Genomic DNA, 26410 nt, shown 5'->3' on the forward strand with positions numbered 1-26410 from the left:
TTCGGGCATATCATACTGGATGACCTAACGACTCACTACATTCTACAGGCCCTGCTGGCCTGGGAAATGGCCTATAAAATTACACATAGGGCATACATCTCTCCACTCAGGGGTTGCCTCATTGGCAACACCACGGACCACACATGCCCAAAATGCGCAGTCCCTCACGCCGACCTTTTACACTGGTTCTGGTCCTATCCTTCTTTTAGAGCCTTCTGGGAACGAGTTTGGGAGTATGTGGACTTGCCCTCTTACTCCTCATTGGTTTGTCTTTGGCATCTCTCCAGACTCCTCCTCGCTGAAGTTGGTCCATAACAAATGCCATTTGTTCTACATTTCTGCAGCTGCCTGGAAATCCATACTTCACTGTTGGATATCTTATTCACCCCCTCCTCTATCCATCTGTTCCTTAAAAAACTTGTCTTTTATGTATGGACTGGATAGAATCTTCACTACTCAAGGAAAAACGGGTGAAACGTTTTTTCTTTACATGGACCAGATTCTAACATCTATTCCCTGCACACATTAGACAGAAACTAAAGGACTGCTTCGGACTTACCACTTGGTATCTAGAAGAGGATATAGGTGGCAGAGATCCCTTGAATCTTGACTAATGTTGCTTATCCTCCACCAACATTTTGTTCTTTCTGGATCGTATTGCTCCGGGTGCCCAGACTTACCCAATACCTATTAAATATTTCTTTATGCTTTTCTACGCATAGATTTCATGTTTATTTTTTTTATCTTAATTTTTTTATTTGTCATCTTCTATTTTACGTGGAACCCATACACACTGCTAGATATGCCATGCTCAGCTGCCATACAGCCTGCTTCATTCCCACAGACCAGATTGGTGTTTCTTATATGTTTAATTTACGGAAGCCGATTACCACTGTAAGCTACATCTGAATCCCATGCTTTGCATAGCCTGAAGAAAGGCCTAGCCCAAAACATTGCTATTTACTATTTCCTTGAATAAGCACGGCCAGTATACTTTCCATATGGATTATAAAATCTGATAAAGCATACACTTCGACTCAAGTACCAATTTATCGTATGTTTGATGTTTATCAATAGTTCTGGATCTGTCAGTGTTGTCAAACCATATGCACTTATAATGGAGTCTCTCTGAGTTAATTTGAGGGGCAAAGGGTGAAAAGCTGATTTGATCGTAGCTTAAGGGCCCTGTCAGGGTGACATATCTCTCTTGGAAAAAAAAACAATCCGATATCCGCATATGGTCCTCTCTGGTTGGCAGCACACATCTGGGAAACAGTGTTTACATCCATGGAGTTTATTTATTCTGTGCCCGTGCATGTATTTTTTTTTTTTTTTTTTGCAGCTTTTGATGTATATTTTGATTGGGTGGGTGATAACACACAGTGACAGGTGAGCTTTACCTGGAATTGCAGCCAGTCTTAATAAGCGTGGTGTGGCTGCTGTGATGTGCGTTCTGAGCACTGGGGCTCTCTTACAAGTGGTTTTCATTATCGCTTCCATCTCTTCTTGGATGTTTGATCACGTCGTTCAGCTTCAGTGATTGTGTCAGGAGTGACATTTGCTCTGACCCAGTTTTTCTTGTGACATTTGCTTGCAGCCTGGTCTATACTTAATAGTAAAAGGGTGGAAGAGGTGAGTCGAAGATGGACTAAATCTTATAACAAGTTAATTAAAAATTGAAAGGCTTAATCCAGTTTTTGTTGCAAGTAAATGTGTTATAAAATTTTTTAAAAACAACAGAAATCATCCCTATACATAATTTTGCAGGGGAAACCCCTCATGTTATGGCGATAAGTTGTTAAAGCGGTTATCCAGGAAAAAAAACTTTTTTTTTTTTTTTTTGTATATCAACTGGCTCCAGAAAGTTAAATCAATTTGTAAATGACTTCTATTAAAAAATCTTAATCCTTTCAGGATTTATGAGCTTCTGAAGTTGAGTTGTTCTTTTCTAAGTTCTCTCTGATGACACGTGTCTCGGGAACCGCCCAGTTTAGAAGAGGTTTGCTATGGGGATTTGCTTCTAAACTGGGCGGTTCCCGATACACGTGTCATCAGAGAGCACTTGGACAGAAAAGAACAACTCAACTTCAGAAGCTCATAAGTACTGAAAGGATTACGATTTTTTGATAGAAGTAATTTACAAATCTGTTTAACTTTCTGGAGCCAGTTGATATTTAAAAAAAAGGTTTTTCCTGGATAACCCCTCTAAAGAATTGGTGAGCCAATATTATAGTAGTTATATTCTTTTACATCAAGGCAGTATTAGAGTAGTTATATTCTTGTACATAGGTAGTATTACAGTAGCTATAGTATTAAACATACTGTAAATGCAGTATTATAGTAATTATATTCTTGTACATATTTGAGCAGAATTATAATAGTTATTCTCTATACTTAGGTGGCAGGAATATAGCATTTATATTTTTGTACATAGGGCAGTGTTAGAACAGTTAAAATCTCATTTATGTAGCAATATATGCTTGTTTATAGGGTCCACATTATAGTAGTTATATTTTTAGACATAGGAGGCAGTATTATAGTAGTTATAGTCTATACTATATTACACACTGTTATAGTATTTGTATTCTCTAGAGAGTAGTATTGTAGTAGCTTTACCTTACATATTAAAGGAAAAATGACAGGCTCCTCACCGACACTAGACCCAATACACTGGGTTACAGTGCGAGTGAACAGCGTTACAACAAGGGGTCACTTACATAAACTGGTGCAGTGGATTAACTGCCTTACGGTGCCCTTATTGCCACAGCACTGCTTTGCGCAGTGGAGGTGTGGAGCAGGCATGCCGAGCTCCCCTGCCTCATCTATATGCAGTGCTATGCCCATCCATCTGATGAATATTTTAGATTTTTAACTCTCATATCCTAGTGATGCGACCTACATTGGAGCTGCGCCTGCGCTCTGCTACAATGGCAGAACGCTCATGTGCCAGCAAGCTCTTGCGTCGCTAGGATGTTTGAGTGAAGAAATTAGAATATTCATCAGACGGGCGGGCATAGTGCTGTGTATAGAGGAGACAGGGGAGCTTGGCAAGCCGTCTCCCTGACTCCATTGCAAACAGCATTGCTGTAGCAATGAGGATACCTGTAGCCATCATTTTCAATCCACTGGACCAATTTATGTAAGTGACCCTTCATGTTAATGCTGTTCACCTGCAATATAACCCAATATAATGGGTTTAGTGTGCATGAATAGCCTGTTAGTTTCCCTTTTAAGGTTGACTGAATGTATGAAAATCGCCCACAGGGGTGAGACTTTGTACTTTATCCCACAGCAGAATTAGAACTACATTTAGAATACTAGCGGTATGTAAGAAAAAAACTTATTGAAAATGTAAAAATATAGAAATGTGTGCAGCTCACAAAACACAATCCGAGGATATAATTGGTTATATGCCCAAACCATTGGCCGGAATTATGAAAAAATAATATACAAAATGTATAAACAATCCTCAAGGATTCTACTCCAAAAGGTACATAATGATGTTTAAATAAAATATCATAGGATGCTTTAGTTAACAATTTTTATTCAATACATATATAAAATTGTATATATAAAATAGTATATTGCACTATATATCCTCTGGCACAAAATATATCATGTATAAAATTCCTACTGAAGAAAGGGTCCTGCGTTACCTGCAATAGAACCCTGAAACGCGTCTAGGACATTCATATATCGCACTCGTATATACAAAGTGTGAATCTGGCACCAGTACCTGGAAAAGACTGAGACCGGTAAAACTTCAGCTCTAAATCCGTTCCGGACTTTCTCTATGTTTGCCACGATCTGAGCCGAAATCCTGCTGTGAGAAATCCATCTGCTCACCCGCCCAGGACTCAATCATCACACCACGAGGGGCGCCATACCATCCAGCGGTACCCCCTTTTGTTAACAACAGTGCGGAGGTCAGGGGAGATGCTCTGCCAAGCGCACCCACAAAGGTATCCACTCTGCCAGCAAAGATACCTTCTGCCAACGCCTCCGCACGAGGTATATCATAGAGGACATCGTACGCAGAGTCCCATAGGAGCGGGTGAGCTACACTACCAGCAGCAATATTTGTTTGAGCTCAATTAAGTAACTCTATTAACCAGCTATAAGTTGCAACAGCAATGATATATTATTTGCCACAATATCATTTTCAAAGACTGTAACATCGCTCAGCAAAGAATTGTAATAATTGTTACAAACTTAATAATCTTTCATACCGGAATTTTTTCAATTAGACCTCATACACATAATAAGGTCACCAGAGTGCTGGACATTATTTTACATATTTTTTCACCATTTTTGATCTTTATATATATATATAGGGGGTGTGTCATGACTTGGGCCCAGTGGTTTTCTTCATCCTTTTATACATTATATATTTTGTGCCAGAGGATATGTAGTGCAATATACTATTTTATATATACAATTTTATATATGTATTGAATAAAAATTAACTAAAGCATCCTATGATATTTTATTTAAACATCATTATGTACCTTTTGGGGTAAAATCCTTGAGGATTTTTTATACATTTTGTATATTATTGAAAATGTGTTCATATATAACTTGTCTGATACATTTTGTAGAGAATTTTTTAGGGCTCATCTTATTATTTTTTTGCAGGTGTGAGGCTTGTGGAACCCAAAGGGAAAACAATGAGAAGATGAAAGCTAGTGACCCCCAGGAGATAGCTGGAATGGTTTACTTTCCTGGATCAATACGGGATTGATTTAAGCGGAATAATTATGAGGTTGACGTGCATGTTTTCCTTTATCGTTCTGTTTGGAGTTGCCGGTCTCGTAGTTTTCATTCACTTGCAAGATCCTGAAGAAATGGTCAACCAGCCAGGACTGGCATCAGGTCAGACATTTTTTATTATCTTTGTCAATTTAACAAAACAGATATTCTCAATAAGCTACCAATTGTTAACAGTCATCCTTATGATTAGATAACACATAAAAGACACCAAGATCATGTAAAGGGAATTTCCATTTTTGGTTCCCCTGACCCTTTTATGAATTATCTCCATTAAGAAAATCCTTTTGTTAGAAAAATCTGCTGCCGTTGAGTGTTGCTTCAACCCCACCTAAATGTCTCCCTTTCATGATTTATTAGCCACAGCACAGACCATCCACTCTGGAGGACCTGGCTGATTTAAATTAGGAAAATTTATCATACTTTTTTTTTTCTCTATAAAAGCAATGCAAAGAAATGGGGGATCCTCCAATCATCTTATTTTTGGGGGCCTTTCTAAAAAAAAAAAAAAAAGATTATTTCAGCCAGGAACCCTTTAATAGTTGTGGTCTTAAAGAGTTCTGTGGCTGCAAGATATAGTGAACGATTAATAGGGCAGCCATTATTTAAATAATTGCACTATATGGGTACGTTCACACAAGCAGGTGTTTACAGTGAGTTTCCTGCTGCAAGTTTGAGCAGCAGTGAAAATTTCACAGCAGACCCAGTTTAAGTCAGTGTAATCTGCTGCTGATTTTCCACTGCTAAATATTTCCTGCGGAAAACAAACCTTGGCTCAAACTTGGAGCGTGAAACTCGATGTAAACTCGCCTGTGTTGAACATCATGTGTTTAAGGTGTGTACATTGTTATTGTTATGCAAATATACCACACCTGTTACTCTGTTTGTGCTCTGCTTGTTTTATTTTTCATTAATTTCACAAACCTGGAAGTTAGGAATAAACAAAGCTCAGAAATTCTCCTAAAGAGGGAAGTGCTGCATTTTTTTTAGCATTGTTGGAAAATACACCCAAAAATGAATGACCGTGTCAACAAAAATGCATTAAAGGGGTACTCCGGTGGAAAACTTTTTTTTTCTAATAAACTGGTGCCAGGAAGTTAAACAGATTTGTAAATTACGCCTATTAAAAAATCTTAATCCTTCTAGTACTGCTGCTGAATACTACAGAGGAAATTCTTTTATTTTTGGAATTCTTGCTGAATCACGAGCACAGTGCTCTCTGCTGACATCTCTGTCCATTTTAGGAACTGACCAGAGCAGCATATGTTTGCTATGGGGATTTTCTCCTACTCTGGACAGTTCTTAAAATGGAGTCAGCAGAGAGCACTGTGCTGGTGACGTCAGCAGAGAGCTCTGTGTTCCAAAAAGAAAATAATTTCTTCTGTAGTATTCAGCAGCTAATAAGTACTGGAAGGATTAAGATTTTTCATAGAAGTAATTTACAAATCTGTTTAACTTTCTGGCACCAGTTGATAAAAAAAAAAAAAAAAGTTTTCCACCGGAGTACCCTTTTAACTAAATGAATTAAGAGGCGTTAAGATCAGTATGTATTGCTATGTTGAGGGCTAGAAGCACATTTGGCAACACTGGAGAGGCTTTTTGTCTTGAGGCTACTAGAAGTGCATCTTTTTGTTCCAGTACTGTCTGCTACTTTAGAGAATGGACCACTAGAATAGAAGAATGTAATTTGTTCTTTCTACATGCACACTCAGTACAAGAATCCTGCTTGCATGAGATTACACATTGGTTTTTCCATACCCTAGGCAAGTATACTTATGCATTCATCGTTTGGCCACCGGCAGATGTCAGCTCATTGTCGAGGCCTGTGCCGTCAATGTTGTCCAAAGCTTTGCATACAGTTTTTATAATGTAATATATATGCAAATTATAGCTAAATGAAATAAAAGCCAAACTGATGCCATTTGATATGGAATACAAATAACTATTCTGATGCAAGTGGCCTGTGTAAACAAATTTTTACTCCTAAGGTTTTCCTAATAACCTTCGAGCTGAACAATTTGTCTCTGGCAATTTATACATGAAGTCCCCGGGATTTTCTGGATCTCTAGGTACAATGAATATTTCTTGTATGGCAAAGCAATATTTAATAGAGACAAATTTCTTTTACTGGGTCTTGTAAAATGATACAGGGTCTGGTTTATGGCTTCATAGTCTACATTACTAAGGGCAGTTGGTTTGTGAGTGGAACTTCAATCACTCCATTTATACAGCTCCCATTGAGCTTCTGAGCTCCCTTTTAGTGGTGGCTCTGTGGCAGCCCAAATTTACATGTATACAGGGTATGTTAAGCTGTGAATTAGGTGATAGAAGCAGCAAGCCCAAAAAATCTATTATACAAAATATCTTGGCACAGAATTTTGGACCTGAAAACTAATTGTCAGAAAAATAACCCAAAAAGAATAGATGCATATGATGCCTGTTTGTGACTCTCCTCCATTGTTTTATCCATATAAAAAATGCCCTTTCAGCTCTGGGGGTGGTGTCATGCTTTTGATATATTCCTCACTGAGCAGGAGGCAGTTTACTAAATGTGCTTGGCCATATTATAAGTGGGAGAGTGAAGGGCTGCCAACCATCTTGAAATTCCTGGGCAATTATTTGTTCACTGTACAACTGTATGATTTAGCAGTATACTGTTAAACATAAATTGATGCTTTTGAAGAGAAATAATTTGTAGGCCCAAAAGTGCTGATTTTTATTACACAGTATGTCAAGGGGCAATGTATTGCTGAGGTGCTACATCTTAACCTTAACTCATATGTTATAAATGTTATATGTCATCAAGGTCATGTATTTTTATTTTCTTTAGTGTTGGAAGTGGAGCAGAATATATGCCTAGGGGTTTGTGCCCATGATTATTGAAGACCCTAGCAGTGTCCTTGCTGCTTTGGCACCTAGTGTCAAGATGCTAGTGTGATTTAAACATCTACTGGGGCCCCAAAATTTGTCTATGGGGCCCACCATTTTTTAGTTCCACGCCTGAGTACATATGGAGATGTTCTCAAAACCTGTTCTTTTATACTAATTTAAACTCTTGTACTAGCTTGTGGCTCTAAATGATGTCAGTTCGGTTTCTGCAAAATGAGCCACGCCTCCATATGTATGGTCATCTGGTTCAATGATGTTTTCCTCCAAACTTTTAGCATCCAATCATCCGTTAGGTGTCCAAATTCTGCTTGGTAAGCACTTGGAGGCTATTATGGTGACTAGTAAGTGTTTAAAACCTTACTGCCATTTGTGAACACCTTTTGATATGATGTTCAAACGCTGAAGCAGGGTAGCAGTGTAGATATAGAATATTCTAAATTCTTAGTCCTTATTAAAAAAAAAAAAATTTAAACTTTTATGAATATACTTAAAATTGCCCTATTCTGATACATGTATTCTATACAGCACTTATATTTCTCTGGACTTTTTGATCACTTTTTATAAAAAAAATTCCGATAGATCATGTGACTAAAAATAAAAGATTCTGGCATTTGGTATTTTTTTTTTTGTTTTGTTTATACTGTTGTCAGAGTGGGATTAATAACAACATATATGAATAGTTCCTACAATTACGCAGGCGGCAATACCAAAAATGCTGTTCATGTGAGTAGTGTATGTGGGGGGGTGTGTGGAGTGTGCATGTGTTTGAGAGTGGGCATATGTGTATAGTGAGCAAGTGTATGTATGCATGACTGTATGTTTTGGGTGTATATGTGTATATCTTGAAAGTACATGTGTTTGAATTATTTATATATGTGGGCCTGAGGCCTTGTTCCCATCACACTATGGAACTGTTTGACATATACGCTAGGATAAGCTCATGATGTATACTTTCAACAGAGGGCTGTCATGTATTTCAATAAAGGAAAAGTTGCCCATAGCAACCAATCCAATTGCTTCTTTTATTTTGCAGAGGTCTTGTTAAAAATAAAAGAAACTATCTGGTTGCTATGGGCAACTGGGCAACTTTTTGTCTGGACAGGTTTTGATAAATCTCCCCCTATATTTTCCCCTAACATCAGCAGTAATGTAGAAATTGTTTCCTCTGGTATTTCAAGCTGGCTGCTTTTAGAACTACAAGATTTTATTACATTTTAAGTGGATTATACTGTGGAAATAAATAAAAATGGCCCTTTAAAAATGGTTTCCCTGATAAAAAAAAATAAAAATAAGTACCACCTATGGTTGGGAGATTATTAATAGTTGGTTCATTTGCTATTTTAAATACATGGATGCAAAAGTATACATAACCTTATGTTTGTTGCTAAAAAAATAAATAAAAATGATTTGGGGGCAACTGGAGAGGCACAGGCATTGCTCTGTGGGCTGGCATCACTCCTTTATGCCATTCAGGCAGTAGAAACAGCGTTGGGTTGTGCAGTACCCAGTAGAAGCAGCTTGTATGTAAAGTGTCAGACACGTTTTCTTTGTGAGGAAAAGGCAATGGCTCCTCTGTGGATGCTCAAAAAGTATCTGACACCCTCCTTTTTGTTATGAAGCAAAATTGTCACTTCTGGAGCTGCTAATTTGGTTATTGCTCAAGTAGAGAAAAGAGAAACATCCTCAGCTGGTAGGTTGAGCCCAAGCGGATTGTGCCGGCTTGTCGAGAAACCTTAAGTAATGCTTACATTACTCTCCGTCAGTAAAGTGCTCTTGACAGTGGCTGTTTGTGTTGATTTGTTTGTATTCGTCTCTCCTCTTTCTCCCAGTGCATCCCATTCCAACCTAATTGTGATGCCATCCTGAGCAAGCAATATCTAAGTCATTTTCCACAACATTTAGTTACAATTTTCTTCTGATCTTTCCGGTGAAACAATCCTCTCCTGTTGGCTTCTCTGAGCACATAAACTTTGATTGCATTTATCCATAGCAAAGCAATTCTTGCTCAAACATATGCACCCTGCATTCTTGGAGACCTCACCCCTCCTTCACTCTCTACTGATGGATTTCAGGGAAAGATTGCATTAAAGCAGAGCGAGAAATAACTTTTGTGCTGAGAGGGGATAATGCTTTTATTGAAATGTACGATTTGGGATGGTGACTATTACAGGGGTGTTGGTAAGAAGATAACGGACAATGTTTTCTCTTAAATAGCAAACAGCAGTCATGTCATGTATAGTACATAACACATAGCTCAAGGTTTTCTGCTAATGGAAACTTATGGCGCTTGGCCACAAATAGCACAAATTTTCTGAGAACCACATCTGTAATGGTCCAATAGTTATGATTCCCACTGATCCAGAGAAAGAGGCACAAGTCACTTGTGAGGAACTATAGAAGGTCCAGGTGAAGTTAGATAATGGAAAATGTACAGCACCAGGATGGCAGGTAAAACGTCCAGTTTATTGAGGCATCAAATTAATAACCGGTACAACCGAGGGTAGTTGCCTATGCGTTTCGGGCTAGAGGGCCCTTAGTCATGGCATAAAACATAGTAACACAGTAACACTTTTATATATCCTTTTAATAGGTCACATGGTCGTTATAGGTGTGTACTACTGGCAAAGTTAAAAAATTAGGCATGGAATCAAAATGGAGAGGAGCTGTCCCCTACATCCTTTACTATCAACACCCAGCTTAATATTGATACACTAGCGGATAGGCTAACAAGAAATACAGAAAAAAAGAATAGAATATAAACATATATATTGCAAGACTATGTCTAACACACACTATATTACATTCTTAGACAGGGAATAACATAATGCCATAAGGTGTTAATATGTTAAAATAAGATCTTGTCGTAAATTAAAACCATTTGGTCCCCTGGTTTCCAGCAGGAACATCCAGAAGGATTCTCTATTTAGGAGCAGTCTTCTCATATCTCCCCCCGATAGATCTTTTAATACTCTCTATACCCATCACACGAAATGTGTCAGTTTTGCCTTCATGAAGTTGGGAGGTACATTTAGATAGCATAGTGTGTTCTACAAAAAGAGGGAAATTGACACTTTGTAGCGGACTGCTGACACCAAGAGATCTGAGGGGCATAGTGGGCAGAACAGCAGGAAGGAAGGTGAATTGGCAATTGGGTTGGATTTAGATTGGTCCCAATCCCCATTGGAGCTCACAATGTAAGTGATGACAAACTCTGTTCAGTGTTGTGAAATATGCAGAATATGCTGGCACCATATAAATAAATGAATTATAAATTGTGTGCCAATAGGTAGGTTGGAGAACTGGATAACTATGATCTTTCCCTACTAGCAGGAAACACATTTGTGTCAGGTTGTCAGAGGGAAATGGGCTGTCTGAAATAAAATAAAAAACTGCCAGAGTTTTTAATTTTTTTTAGAAACTCTTGTCTATGGATTATACCTATGATTGCATTTTGTCCCCCATTCACTTGAAAGCAGCAATATCAGACACAACCAGTGAAAAAGAACAGTGCATTTTCAGACCCATAATCTTGACAATAATCCTTCTGCTATGTAGCATTTCTATTCAGCATAAATAATGGGTTAACATGAGGCTGGGGATTGGTAAACAGGAAGTATTTTTTATGCATTTTCCAGTAATGATGATGTGTCGGAGAAAGCTGGGTCCTCCTGCACAGAATGATCATTGCTCATTATTCTGGATTTAAGTTCTGACCCTGGTATTCATTTCCTGTAGGGCGAGCCTAATGCCGATTGCATGCATGGTTGGCTTGACTCTGTGTCCACTTGTCTTGTATGTTGTACTGCAGACGTGGTGACATTTTCATTTGCACTGCTGGAATTACTTGTGAGATAATTATCACTTCATACCTGTTTTTTTTCTATAGGATTGATAACCTTACAGTTTTCCTATACGAGCAGTTTCTCTGTGTGCTTTTTACCATCATCACCTAGATCACAATGTAGCATAATGCATTTTAAACTAAGGTTTTTTTTTCTCTCTCTCTCTCTCTCTCTCTCAGGATGATGCTATCAAATAATGGCCCGGGGCCAGTTTGTAGTCCTGGCTCAGTACGCTATACATCTTTCTCCATTTTAAATTTAGAATAGTCTCAAAGTGGCATATTATGCGAAATTGGCTTTGACACTGGATGGGAAAAAAAGTTTATTGAAAAGATTTGTTGTAATGAATGTGTCCCCTGTAGAAATTGATTATTGGTGTTGATCTGTATTTTTTTCATTTAAAAATCTGAGGATTCTTAATTATATCTGTTCTTGGAAAACAACCAATACGTCCATTTCAGCTCTTAATATGTTAACACTAAAAACTGTTTCAACATATCAGAATTCATATAATAAATATAGGGGAGGAATCTTACTCAGGGGGAGGGTAATATCCCATGTCCATGATGACTGTAAACCTTAATATGCAATGGATCCCATATCAGGTTTAAAATGCTTAGTGAAGTTGCAAGTGCATATAAGCAGCAAAAGTATAAATCACCATATAAACAAATAATGGAAATACCGACAAGTGCCATGTTCTACCTACAAAACACATTGCTGGTTAGTCAGAACTCTGGAGTGACATCTCCCAAATGTAGGTTTTGGTGCAAACCTTTGTCGAGGAGACCCCCTTTTGTAACACAGTCTGTGTCAGGGGCGGATCCAGAGTCTAGTCTCGGGAGGGGCACTATCAAAGTATCGTGCAGTGATCGACATGACCACTCCCATAGACTTGCATTGAGGGAACGTAATGTGACCTCACAAGGGGCGTGGCCGTGACCTCACAACCCCTGCAGCCCGCACTCAGGGTTCAGAACAAAATGTTCTGAACGCTGGGACAGTGGAGTACCACTTTAAGTACGCAGCATAGTTTCCCAACACTAGGTAGGCAGCATAGTTCCCCCACACTAGGTAGGCAGCATCATTCCCCCACACTAGGTAGGCAGCATAGTTCCCCCACACTAGGTAGGCAGCATAGTTCCCCCACACTAGGTAGGCAGCATAGTTCCCCCACACTAGGTTGGCAGCATGGCTCCCCCACACTAGGTTGGCAGCATATTTCCCCCCCCCCACACACACTAGGTTGGCAGCATAGTTCCCCCCCCCCCCACACTAGGTTGGCAGCATAGTCCCCCCCCCCACTAGGTAGGCAGCATAGTTCCCCCCCCCCAAACTAGGTAGGCAGCATAGTTCCCCCCCCCAAAACTAGATAGGCAGCATAGTTTCCCCCCCCCCCTCCAAACTAGGTAAGCAGCATAGTTCCCCCCACACTAGGTAGGCAGCATAGCTCCCCCACACTAGATAGGCAGCATAGTTCCCCCACACTAGGTTGGCAGCATAGTTCCCCCCACACTAGATTGGCAGCATAGTTCCCCCCCCCCCACATTATGTAGGCAGTATAGTTCCCCCACATTACGTTGTCGTTCCCCCACATTAGGTAGGCAATATAGTTCCCCTACATTAGGTAGGCAGCATAGCTCCCCTACATTAGGTAGGCAGTATAATTCCCCCAAATTAGGTTGTAGTTCCCCCACATTAGGTAGGCATTATAAATACCCCACATTAGGTAAGCAGTGGCCCCCACAAACATACAGCCTTCAACCATATACAGTGTATGGCTGGAGGCTGTATGTCTGTGTACTGCCCCACTTCAGTGCTCCGACCACCGCTCCTCTGATCAGGGGTCATGATCTACTATAGGCCATAGCAGTAGGTCCCGGGGAGAGATGAGTGAAGTTACAGTGATTCGATTCGTCACGAACATCTCAGCTCGGTGGTTGCTGACTTTAGCCTGCATAAATTAGTTAAAATTTTAGGTGCTCTGGTGGGCTGAAAAATCGACTCTTTCCTAGGACTGTATCCACCTTTTCCAGCCCACCGGAGCCCCTGAAAGCGGAACTAATTTATGTAGGCTAAAGTCATCAACTGCCGAGCCAAGAAGTTTGTGACAAATCGAATTACTGTAACTACGCTCATCTCTAATCCTGGGACCGGAGGAGCAGTGGACGGGGCACTGAAGATGACATGCTGCTGGTAACTTACCATGCGCGCATCCTCGCTGGTCCATTCCGCTCTGCTCCTATGGGCACACACATGGGACGTCAGTGACATCCCTGCGTGTGCTACCTCCCGGTGGCCCGTGTTTATAAGGTTAACACAGGGCCGCAGAAAGGTAACCGGACATCCTTGTGTCCTGAATGTTATGGGGGAAATTAATCGGGGGGGGGGGGGGCAATTGCCCTGTTGCCCCCCCGATCCACCACTGGTCTGTGTGTTGGTTTTCAAGTGTCATTATACTTGTGTGTGTGTGTGTGTGTGTGTGTGTATATATATATATATATACACACACACACTATATATCAGTGATAGTCCTCAAGAATATCGTTTATCTCCAGATAATAATTAAATAAATGTAAAATGTATTGTAATAAAGATATATATATATAATATACAATTGGAGTTTTAGAGGAAACATGGGGTAGGCTGCAGCTGCATCAATAAATAAGGTTAAAGGGGTTATTCACCATAAGATGATTTTAGTACTTACCTGCCAGACAGTAGTCAACATGCTTAGAAAGGATCTGTGCTGGTCTTTGGGCTTATGGTGAGTCCACCATAATTCTGCTGATTTCTTTTTGTGAAATGGCTATTTCCTGGTGGAGTTCTCTTCCTCCAACTAAAAGTCCCAGAATACCTTGTTTGTAAGTGTGAAGTTACTTTTCCCCCTCCCACACATCAGCCACCTGACCCATTGAAGCACACCTGGGACAATTTCTTGCAGCCCTGTGGAGAATGATCTCCATCCCCCCCCCCCCCCCCCTGACTAGTGATATAATGTCTCGGGCTGCACTGCAACCTGGGAAAACCTAAGACAACACTCATTTTGTATGCTGTTATGAGTAAACATTGGGGCTAAGATCACATACAAATTTCAAGATCACCATGTTACACAGGTACAGAGACTATATTATGAACTACACTAACTCTACAGCCCTTGTAGCACAGTCAAAAAAAAAATCCTGGAATACCCCTTTAACAAGGATTATAAAGGATACATATCAGAAAAAAAGAATAAGACCAGTATATTAAAATAAAATAAAAGCAAAAAATAATAATAAGTATACAAACATTCAACACTGGTACTTGTAGCCAAGATGTGTTTAATCAGTGCATGGAAGTATGTGGAAACATGAACTGAGAAGTTCATAACTGGTAATTCTTATAGGAAAAAAGAGGAGAGTCCGGTCCTGAATGATAGCAAAAGACAAATGCAAAGTAATAAACTCAGCTACAAGTACTGGTGGTGTTGAATATTTTTATAATTAATCTTCGTGCTAGGCGATATACCAGTTCATACCGAATACCGTTTTTTAAATTCTGTATGATATGAATTTTTCCTATACCGCAATATCGATCAGGCCCCTCCCCCCTTCGAATGAATGAATTATCAGCTGCAGCGCTGTCCCCACATCGGGGAACTAATCATATGTGACTTGCGGGCGCTGCTCCCCCGTCTTCCTATGAGCCGCCGGCCCTTTAAATGTATGAGTTGCGTGCCGCGGCGCTGGAAATGATTAAAGGAGTTCTCCAACTGAAATCTTTTATCCCCCGCTGTGCCCGGGCTGTAAAACTATACAGAATAAACTTTCACTTACCTGCCTACGATCCCCCGTTGTTCCGATATCGCCGCCCGTGATCTGGTCCCGATCAGCTTCCTCTTCCTGCGTGTCGGTGACTTCACTCTTCGCTCAGCCTATCAGCGGCCGCGACGGGACATTGCTGCGGCCGCTGATAGGCTGAGCACAGAGTGAAGTCACTGACCCGCAGGAAGTGGAAGAGACCAGAACCGGAGAACGGGACGGCGATATCGCAACAACGGGGGATCGTAGGCAGGTAAGTGAAAGTTTATTATGTATAGTTTTACAGCCCGGGCACAGCGGGGGTTAAACGTTTTAGCTTAGAGAAATCCTTTTAATAAAGGACATCTGTACTGATTCATTTTACATATTTGTGTGCCCGGGCTGCAAAAATAAACAAAATCAACTTTCACTCACCTTCCTACGTTCCCCCGTTGCTCCAGTATCGGCCTTACTGTTCACCGCTGCAATCTTCATGCTGCTTCCTGGGGACGGGAACGTCACAGAGCCGTCAGCGTATCACTGGCCGCAGCGATGTCCTGCCTCGGCCGGTGATAGGCTGAGCGCACTGTCATGTAAGGAGCCAGTCTTATTCAATTTTCTGATTATATATCCTTGATAATCCTTGTTAATTCTCTTTGTTCATTAGTGCGGCTGCAAGGGCCCTGCAGTCTGCCCCATGTTTAATCTAAAACACCAATTATATATATATATATATATATATATATATATATATATATATATATATATATTAGCATGATAAATTAATTTAATTATTAATCCATTACTCATTTTTATCTGGAGATAATCTAAATGACTGTCACTTCTTTTTTATACTAATGTAGATAAAGATGTTATAACAAACAGATACCTTGAAAGGTAAACCTCCTTTATTATGTGACTAATAGCATTTGCAAGCTTTTAGGGCACACAGCTGCCACTTTCATTCCTGGTGTTGTCTATAAATATGTACTATATGTGTATTACTGGCATTTAAAACCTTGTTTCTTTCATGTAATAATACAGCCACAAAATTCAGCTTTTATTGTCTTTGATCCCTGCATGGATTCTACCATCTACAACATTACCACACAGCTTTCAGAAATGTTCTTCCAATGTTTTATTACTGGCATGGCGTCTACCGTTTGGCCTCTGTGGAATCTAAAAATGCTGTCTGAGTGTTTTTAGTTATCTGCATGGTGAGATGTCAAGATCTATTCTAGTTTTGTATGTATGTAAACTGTATTGTACCACGACTTTGATAATACATTGCATTACTTCTATTTTTACTCATCCTGAGTTATAGTCAGGAGCTGCATTTAAAATGCAGACTTCAGAGCTGGAATCTCTTATCATTCCCTGCAGTTTTAGTGTCTGCGGTGCGTTTGCTCTGGTAATGCATCCACTCTGCAGATTATTAGGAAACCTCATCGTTTCTCAGGCTTTGTATCTTCATCCAAAATAGTAAGTACTAACTGTCCTTCTGCATTATAGAAGCTCAGCAACTGTTGTCTGACAATAAGTTTGCTGGCTTTTTCTATTAATTGCAAGTTGACAATACTTTCCAATACACTGGCATCCCACAAAAACATATACTTTATTTTCCTGGCATATATGCAAAACACACACCTTATTTGGTGTAAACCATGCTGCAAAAAATAGCCCCATTCTGGAGTATCTGGAAAATGAACAGATTATCTGGCACTGTGGTTCTATGGTGTGTGAACTTGGGTAAGTATCCTATGTACCAAACCCATCTTTTTTACCAGCAGGTAGAATATTTTGTTTACTTCCTATTTATTATAATTTTGTTATTCAAATAAATATTTGTAATAATAGTTGGGATCTTTTGGGTTAAAATATCATTATCTTTCTATTTGTTTTTTCATAGACCTAACATTCCATGTTCTGCTGTATGCTTTAGAGCAGTGGCCTTCAACCTGCAGACCTCCAGATGTTGCAAAACTACAAATTCCAGCATGCCCGGACAGCCGTTGGTGCTGGGAGTTGTGTCCAGGCATCCTTGGAGTTGTAGTTTTGCAACATCTGGAGGTCCGCAGGTTGGACACCACTCCTTTAGAGTAACCACACTGGACATGTGACATTCTCCAGTGCTGCACAGCTATTGATGTAAATGTCATATTATCTGATTTTACCCACCAAAGGAGACTGCATAACCTACCTGGGTATTTTTTTTCTGCCTGAAGATATTTGTGGGGAGTTTATGAAAAGAAAAGTGAGAATCTCATTTAGCGGTGCTGTGTTGTATTTTTTTTCCCCAGCATTTTACAATTACACATCTATCACTGTAGACCTGCATTGCAGAGCTGTTTTGCTTTTTCATTTTTGGTAAAATCGTGGTGGAGCAAAAAGTCAAACTTTATATTTAAGTTGAGTGAGATGGGTTCTCAGTCTTTGTGACACATGGGCGGGTGGGCTGTTGCCTCTGTTTTTACCCTGACAAGTGTGTTCTAGTAAATCTTAACATCCAGCTTTGTGTGTAAATAAATCCCCTCACTGAATGGATTTGGTGTATACCTCTGGTGTTAGGAAGCTTTATCATAAGACTCCAGCACAAAACGTGTAGCAAAAGATAACAATCCCTCCAAATCCTATTGTTTTTATAAGTGTACATTGGGCAAAAAGCATGTGAATATTGATTAAATGGAGTTTAGAATATCTGCTGAATACTTTTTTTTCACTGTTTCTATATAGCAAAGTGGTTGTCTTGAAGCTGTAAATTTAATAATAACATTCCCAGTGTCTAGGGGGTTACTAGCTTCTGTGGTATCTATGTGCATCTCCATTTGCAGTCTGACATAATCATGCAGAGACTACTGCACACTGGGTGGTACAGTTGCTGTTTTAACCATACAATACCCAGAGTGTGTCAAGCATGCAAAAAGACCATGATGCCCTCAGTGCATCAACTTTTATTACAACCGCCTATTGGATTAATAACCTCTCTGAATCCCTGATATCTAGACTAGTTTATGAATAAAATCCCTGGTGTCCAGTGAGTAAAACGGTTTATCAAACCTCAAGCATATTTAACACTGATGATTGTATAAAAGAAGTTATATCCACTTTGCCAATTCCTTGCTGCGCCCACATTGATGCTTCCCTGTTTGCCCACCAGTCTTTTTATACTGGTTCCAGTAATGATGTGGCTTATTGGTATGGGACTATTTCATCCAATCACTTCATGTAGCGGTGACATTGTGACACTGCTATGGTCATTTCAGTGGCCAATGACTGGTTGCAGTGGTCACATGCTGTGTTGTCTCCATATCGCTGCAATTTGATGACTAGAGACTGGCAGAGGACCATAAAGCATTGACACAGCAATGGAAAGAGACTGGTTAGATAAGTAAGGATGGGTTTACACACTGCTTTTCTGCACTTCTTTCCCCCACAAGTTTGTGTCAGGTTAGATGTGCTTGTTAAAAGTTTGTGAAACTTTTTGTTTTGTGTCTTTTTTTTTTAAATACTTTTTAAGATCCCCAATGTCCAGTGAGTTATTAATAAGATCAACAAGGTCCCGAGAGTTATTAGTAAGATCACCAATGTCAAGGGAGTTATTAATAAGATCACCAATGTCAAGTGAGTTACAAATAGTAACAGGTGGGTTACTAATAAGATCACTCATGTCCAGTGAGTTACTAATAAGGTCACTAGTGTCATACAGGACACAAATAGTATCCCTGGTGTTCAGTGTGTTATTGATACAATCCCTATTGTCCAGTGGGTTACTAATAAGTTATCTTCTGGTTATAGCATTCCTGTTTTTTTACTGAGTTAAATGCAACATCCTTGGTATCAAGTGAGTTAAAGAGGTATTCCCGTCTGGGACATAGAATATAGCAGTATATGCCATAAATGTTCCACTTATGCAGGTTCTTCCCATGGAACCCACACCTATGTCTAGAACAAAGACTCTCAGATCACCTGCTTATGCAATTTGACATTAATATTAGTTGCGTAAATGGTGTAGCTCTGCTGTTTCTATAACTTCAATTTGGATTTACGCAACTTGCTTAAGGCTGCTGTTTTTGGCATCCTGACCACCTCCGCCCGCAGAAAATAGGCCAAAGAGGGCTGGGTAGCCCTTGTTCTAGAGATAGGTGTTGGCATCTATGGGACATTTATGGTATATCCTTTGATTATTCTATAATTGTAACAGATGAGAATATCCCTTTAGGGTATGGTCACACATGTAGTATTTTGCTGCGTATTTGCTGGTGCATATTTTTGTACCCATTGAAGTCAGTGGGTAGCAAAATACGCAGCGGATTTTCCTACCTATTGACTTCCATGAGAAGTAAAAAATGCAGCAGCAAAATACGGCATGTGTGACCCTACCCTTAACCTCTTGTGGACGAAGGGCATACCTGTATGTCCTTGTTCCGCTTCCCTTCAATGATGCTCACTCAGGAGCCGCAGGGACCCGTGGCTATTGCCGGACATGGTGATGCCCGGCATTAGCCCCTTAGACTCTGCAATCAAAGTTGATCACAATGTCTAGAATGTTAAAAAAACATGTCCCGGCTGCTCAGCGGCGCTGATCGGGACCATCAGCTGAGAGAACAGTGGGAAGGCCTTTACCTGCCTCCTCGCTGATCTTATGCTCCAGTCAGCCATGGCAGGCTGGAACAGCAGATCACTGATAACACTGATCAATTTATGCTATGGCATAACATTGAATAGTGTATGCAATCTGAAAATTGCATGTAATAGTTCCGTATGAGACAATTAAAAAAAAAAAAAAAAGGTGTACTCCGGCGCTAAGACTGTCACGCCCCCCTCACATAGGCTTGCATTCAGGGGGTGGAGTGTGACGTCACACAGGGCGGGGCTGTGACATCACAATGCTCCGGCCCCCGTGATCACAAGTAATCAGACCCGGAGCCAACGTGCTCCGGGGACTGAATCTAACATGGTGCTGCATGCAAGATCACGGGGGTCCCCAGCAGCGGGACTCCCGCAATCAGGCATCTTATCCCCTATCCTTTATAAGATGTCTTAGCGCCAGAGTACCCCTTTAACCCCTTCCCTAATAAGTTTGAATCACCCCTCTTTTCCCATTTAAAGCAAATAAAATATATAAAGAAAAATAAACATAGGTGGTATCGACACGTGCATAACTGTCCAAACCATAGAAATGTAAGGTTACTTTAACCGCACGGTCAATAGCATATGCGTAAAACTATCAAAGTCCAGAACTGAGTATTTTTGGTCACTTTGGATACCTTAAAACATTTTTTATAGAAATTTATCAAAAAGTCCCATCAAAACAAAAATGGTACCGATAAAAACTTCAGATCACTGCACAAAAAATTAGTCCTCACACATTCCCGTATACAGAAAAATAACAACGTTATAGGGGTCGGAAAAGGAAATTTTTAAAACATACATATTTTCTTACAAAAACTAATAATTTTTTTAAAATCGGTAAAACAAAATCAAACCTATATCAGTTGGGTATCATTTTAATCTTATGGACCTACAGAATATATATAAGGTGTCATTAATTTTTTACCAAAAAGTGCTCTGTGTGGAATTGAAAGCCCCCAAAAGTTACAAAATGGCATTTTTTATTTTGCCCCACAAATAATTTTATTTTGGTTTCACCATAGATTTTGTGGTGAAATGATTGATGTCATTACAAAGTAAAATTGGTGGTGCAAAAAACAAGCCCTCAAATGAGTCTGTAGGTGGAAAATTGAAAGCGTTTTGTTTTTTCCTCCTCCCCTTCTAAAAATCATAAGTTAAAAAAATGTAAAATGGCCAGGTCCTCAAGGTGTTAATTCAGATTTCCTAATCTCCATTTTTCACTTTCTCAGTATATTTCCTGTAATGTTGGTTACCTCCCCATTGACTGACTTCTAGCAGTTAATCTGAATTTTTGTGAGATGTCTCCCGGGAGCTACTGCTAGAAGAGATAGAAGACGTATTCTTAATATTGTTAAGCAAGCAAAGCTGGAAGGGGAAGTTGATGTTCTTGTCCATCTAGGGACCAATGACCTGGCTTGCAATGAAGTTTCAGAGGTGAAGGAATCTTTTATCACACTTGGTAATGATGTACAGGATTTTGCATCCACTGTTTCATTTTCTGAAGTTCTGCCTGTGCATAACGTTCAGCATGATAGGCAGAGGCACATTAAAGAATTCAACTTATGGCTTAGTAAATGGTGTCAAGAGCAAGGATTTGGCTTTGTGTCTCATGATAGCTCTACTTGGAATAGAAAGGAACTGTACAAAAAAGATGGTTTGCATCTTTCTCTCAAAGGAACAAATGTACTCAGTGAACAATTCCATGAATTTGCTAAGGAGTATTTAAACTAGGAAGGGGGGGGGGGGCAAAAGAGTGAAAACCCATGAGTCCAATTGCCCCCCGAAACAATGCCAGAACATATCAGTAGCCCAGAAGTTAAGAAATGACAAGCTCAGAGTCCTGTCTACAAATGCCCGCAGTCTAGGTAATAAAATTAATGAACTTGGGTCAATAATGGCATCTGAGAATGTAGATTTAGTGACTGTTACTGAGACATGGTTTAATGAAAGGAATGACTGGGAGATATCCATACCAGGGTACTCTTTATACAGAAGAGACAGAGAAGGCAAGAAAGGAGGAGGAGTGGCCCTATATATGAAAGATAGCATAAAATCTAACCTAATACAAGTTAGTGAGGCAACCAGAGTCAGTCTGGGTTACGTTGCAGTTTGGTAATCATGCAGTAACTCGTGTAGGTGTGATATACAGACCACCTGGCCAAGTTAAAGAAGTAGATGATCTACTAGTTGAAGAAATATCTAAAATGACAATGAAAGGAGAAGTTATCATTATGGGAGACTTCAATCTTCCGGATATAAACTGGAAAACCAAAATAGCAAGTTCTGCCAGGAGTACAGATATTCTAAATTCCCTACTGTGATTATCTCTACAACAAGTGGTTGAGGAGCCAACGCGGAAGGAGGCCATTTTGGATTTGGTATTCACAAATGGGGATTTGGTATATGATGTTATTGTTGGCGAAAGCTTGGGATCTAGTGATCACCAATCAGTGTGGTTTAATATAAGAACAGTGAAGGAGTCACACCACACAAAAACAAAAGTTTTAGATTTTAGAAAAACAGACTTTTCAAAAATGAAATTAGTCATAAATGAGTTCCTATCAGACTGGAACAAATTACATGGAGTTCAGGAGAAATGGGACTACTTAAAAGACGCTTTATTGAAGGCAACAGAAAATTGCACTAGACTTGTCAGTAAAAGCAGAAAAAGGAAGAGACCACTGTGGTACTCAGCAGAAGTGGCCAAAATCATAAAAAAACAAAAAACTAGCATTTAGTAATTATAAAACAACCCAGAGCAATGAAGATAGGGAAATCTACAAGACTAGGCAGAAAGAGGCCAAGCAAGTTATAAGAACTTCTAAAGCACAGGCAGAAGAAAAACTAGCTCAGTCTGTGAAAAAAGGGGATAAGACATTCTTCAGATATATAAATGAAAAAAGGAAATCGAAACAAGGAATAACTAAATTAAAAACAAAGGAAGGAAGGTATATAGAAGAGAATAAGGGGCTAGCCGACTGCCTTAATGAATACTTCTGTTCAGTTTTTACAGAAGAAAAAGAAGGAAAAGGACCTCTATTAGAGAGAAAAGGAAGGAATCGTTTGATGCATGTGTCTTTACAGAGGAAGAGGTTCTACGTTTGCTTTCTAAAGTGAAGACAAATAAATCACCGGGGCCTGATGGGATACACCCAAAATTATTAAGAGTTTAGTGGTGAGCTAGCAAAACCGTTAGCAGATTTATTTAACCAATCAATGGTAACAGGAGCCGTCCCTGAAGATTGGAAATTAGCAAATGTGCCCATTCACAAGAAAGGTAGTAAGGAGGAATCAAGCAACTATAGGCAAGTAAGTCTGACATCAATAGTGGGGAAATTAATGGAAACCCTACTAAAGTATAGGATTGTGGAACATCTAAAATCCCATGGATTGCAAGATGAAAAACAACATGGGTTTACTTCAGGGATATCATGTCAAACAAATCTTATTGATTTTTTTGACTGGGTGACTAAAATAATAAATGGCGGAGGGGCAGTAGACATCGCATATCTAGATTTTAGTAAGGCTTTTGACACTGTCCCACATAGAAGACTTATCAATAAACTACAGTCATTGAGCTTGGACTCCAATATTGTTGAGTGGATTAGGCAGTGACTGAGTGACAGACAACAGAGGGTTGTAGTCAATGGAGAATATTCAGAGCAAGGTCTTGTCACCAGTGGGATACCTCAGGGATCTGTATTGGGACCAATATTGTTTAATATCTTCATTAGCGATATTACAGTAGGTCTCGATGGTAAGGTATGTCTTTTTGCTGATGACGCAAAGATATGTAACAGGGTTGATGTTCCTGGAGGGATCCGCCAAAGGGAAAAGGATTTAGGCAAACTAGAAGAATGGTCAGAACTCTGGCAACTGAAATTTAATGTGGATAAGTGCAAGATAATGCACCTGGGGCGTAAAAACCCTCAGGCAGAATATAGATTATTTGACACAGCCCTGACCTCAGTATCTGAGGAGAGGGATTTAGGAGTAATTATTTCAGAAGACTTAAAGGTAGGAAGACAATGTAATAGAGTAGCAGAATGCTTGGATGTATAGGGGGAGGTATAAGCAGTAGAGAGAAGTGCTCATGCCGCTGTACAGAACACTGGTGAGACCTCAATTGGAATATTGTGTGCAGTACTGGAGGCCGTATCTCCAGAAGGATATAGATACTCTAGAGAGAGTTCAAAGAAGAGCTACTAAACTAGTACATGGATTGCAGGATAAAACATACCAGGAAAGGTTAAAGGACCTTAACATGTATAGCTTGGAAGAAAGAAGAGACAGAGGGGATATGATAGAGACTTTTAAATACATAAAGGGAATCAACATGGTAAAGGAGGAGAGCATATTTAAAAGAAGAAAAACTACCACAAGAGGACTTAGTTTTAAATTAGAGGGACAAAGGTTTAAAAGTAATATCAGGAAATATTACTTACTGAGAGAGAGTAGTGGATGCATGGAATAGCCTTCCTGCAGAAGTGGTTGCTGCAAATACAGTGAAGGAGTTTAAACATGCATGGGATAAGCATATGGCTATCCTTCATATAAGATAGGGCCAGGGACTATGCATAGTATTCAGATTATTGGGCAGACTAGATGGGCCAAATGGTGCTTATCTGCCGACACATTCTATGTTTCTATGAATAAAAGAGCTACAGTTTAAAGCATGGGGCAAACAATAGCTTTGGTTTCAGATGAGGCAAAAGGAACTTTAGATTACCAGTAGACAGTGCAGCCAAGGTGGACTCCCTGATCATAGCTGCACTTTGGTAAAACAGAATTGAAAATACCCAAAGAGGTTATATAAAGTGGTGTAATATCAGCTTCTAGCTGCTGTGGAACTAGAGGTTCCAGCATGTTCCATCAGTATTTATAGAGCATTTCTGTAACCTACTTTTCACCCCACCAATCTTTTAAAAGAGTCTTCAGTTGGAGTTTGGTCTTTTGTTCCTTGCAACAATCATGTTTTTTATCTTCTCATTTTTTCTTTTAGCTGTATCTTATTCTGTCAGTGGTAACTTTAGCACAAGTGTTCTGGAGCAGCCTTTGTTTGCATTATGTGGGAAGCTCGGCTTCAGAATGAGGATGTTAAGGCTCTTCTAAAACATAAAGCTTATATTGAAGCAGGAGATGGGCTTAGGTGCCTCTGTTGTGCTCTGTCTCTTGCACTTGTGAAATGAATAGGAGACGTCTGTATCTGTATTTAAAAGCTCTGATTAGCTTCCTTTCCAAAGTGAATGTTCTCGACGCACTCCAAAGAGCACCCCCTCTCAGCTCCCACCCCCTCGTGTTACTTTTGCCCTCATTATCTGCTGCGATTGTAGGTTTGGCGAAAGGATGAAAGAAAATGTATTAAATAATTCTCTTAATCCATCTTCTCACATTCCTGGAAAGGTGACGGGAAAAAGAAGACATTGTCAATGGAGCACATGAAAGGATGCGGTCTGCCTATTATGGGGAATATACCTGCAATAGAGATATAAGGGGGAGCCCTGTCACTGTTCTGCAGGCAATTATGCTATAGAGGGACATGTGCTGCAGTCATGGATGGGGGTATCTGACATTGTACATAAAAGGATTCCCCTATTATATGTCTTTACAATATCTCAATCAGCAACCTTGTGTTCACGTAACCCTAGCTTTACGTTCTGTCTAAATAGATATTTAATTCTGACATTTCATAACCTAAACAGTTTCATAATATGATTTTGTATTTAGAAATGTGTGTGTGTGTATATATATATATATATATATATATATATATATATTTTTTTTTTTTTTAAATAAGGGGAACTAGTTGAATTCTCTGACCATCTAATAATCCAGCACCCAGGTTCTATTGATGTCAGATTACAGGAATGTAGGGTCCAAGAGCTGAATTATTAAAGGGGTAATCTAGTTAAAAACAACTTATCTCCTATTCAACTGGTTTTAAAGTGAGATCTTAATATATCTCATCTGAGGCCACTGCTCTAGGCAACCCTCTCCCAGGGACTTGCACACATAGGGGTAAAAGGGGGCTGGAGCCCCTGCCCTTTTCCTCACCTGCCCTTATAGTGCCCTCACAAAAGGAGGTGCAGACTCAGGGTGATAGGTACAGTAAAAAGGATCCGTTGCTGGGGAGATTTGTATGTGGTTTAATGGAGGGTGCTGTGCCCTCCCTGCAGGAAGGGGGCGCCACTCACCCTGTCATTATCAGCTATTTAGAGGAGGTAGAGAGAAGCCTCACCCACAGTCTGCCCGGCCACAAACTCCAGCCTGTGCAGAGGGGGATGGTGCCCTTTCTTACTGTAAGTAACTGAAAATATGAGTGAGTGATATTGTGTTTGTGTGTGTATCTTTATGTATGGGCCTGTGCAGAGAGGGATGGCTGGGGCCTTAGTGTAAGTGAGTGTGTATATATGAGAGATTGTATGTCAGTGTGTCTGTATGATGTGTGTGTGTGTATATATATATATATATATATATATATATGTATGTATGTATGTG

General features: G+C 39.8%; 1 protein-coding gene across 6 annotated transcripts in view; it reads left to right on the forward strand.

The window, feature by feature from the left end:
* The window catches only part of CHST8 (carbohydrate sulfotransferase 8), a 765708-nt gene that overhangs the window by 278421 nt on the left and 460877 nt on the right, over window positions 1-26410 (forward strand). For all 6 annotated transcript variants that reach the window (XM_056525793.1, XM_056525790.1, XM_056525789.1 and 3 more), the window contains one exon: window positions 4636-4872. In XM_056525793.1, the coding sequence (XP_056381768.1) occupies window positions 4758-4872 (115 nt within the window). In that variant the 5' untranslated portion in view covers window positions 4636-4757. The remainder of the gene's footprint in view (window positions 1-4635; window positions 4873-26410) is intronic.

Source organism: Hyla sarda, chromosome 6, assembly GCF_029499605.1.
Source record: "Hyla sarda isolate aHylSar1 chromosome 6, aHylSar1.hap1, whole genome shotgun sequence".
NCBI classification, from domain to species: domain Eukaryota; kingdom Metazoa; phylum Chordata; class Amphibia; order Anura; family Hylidae; genus Hyla; species Hyla sarda.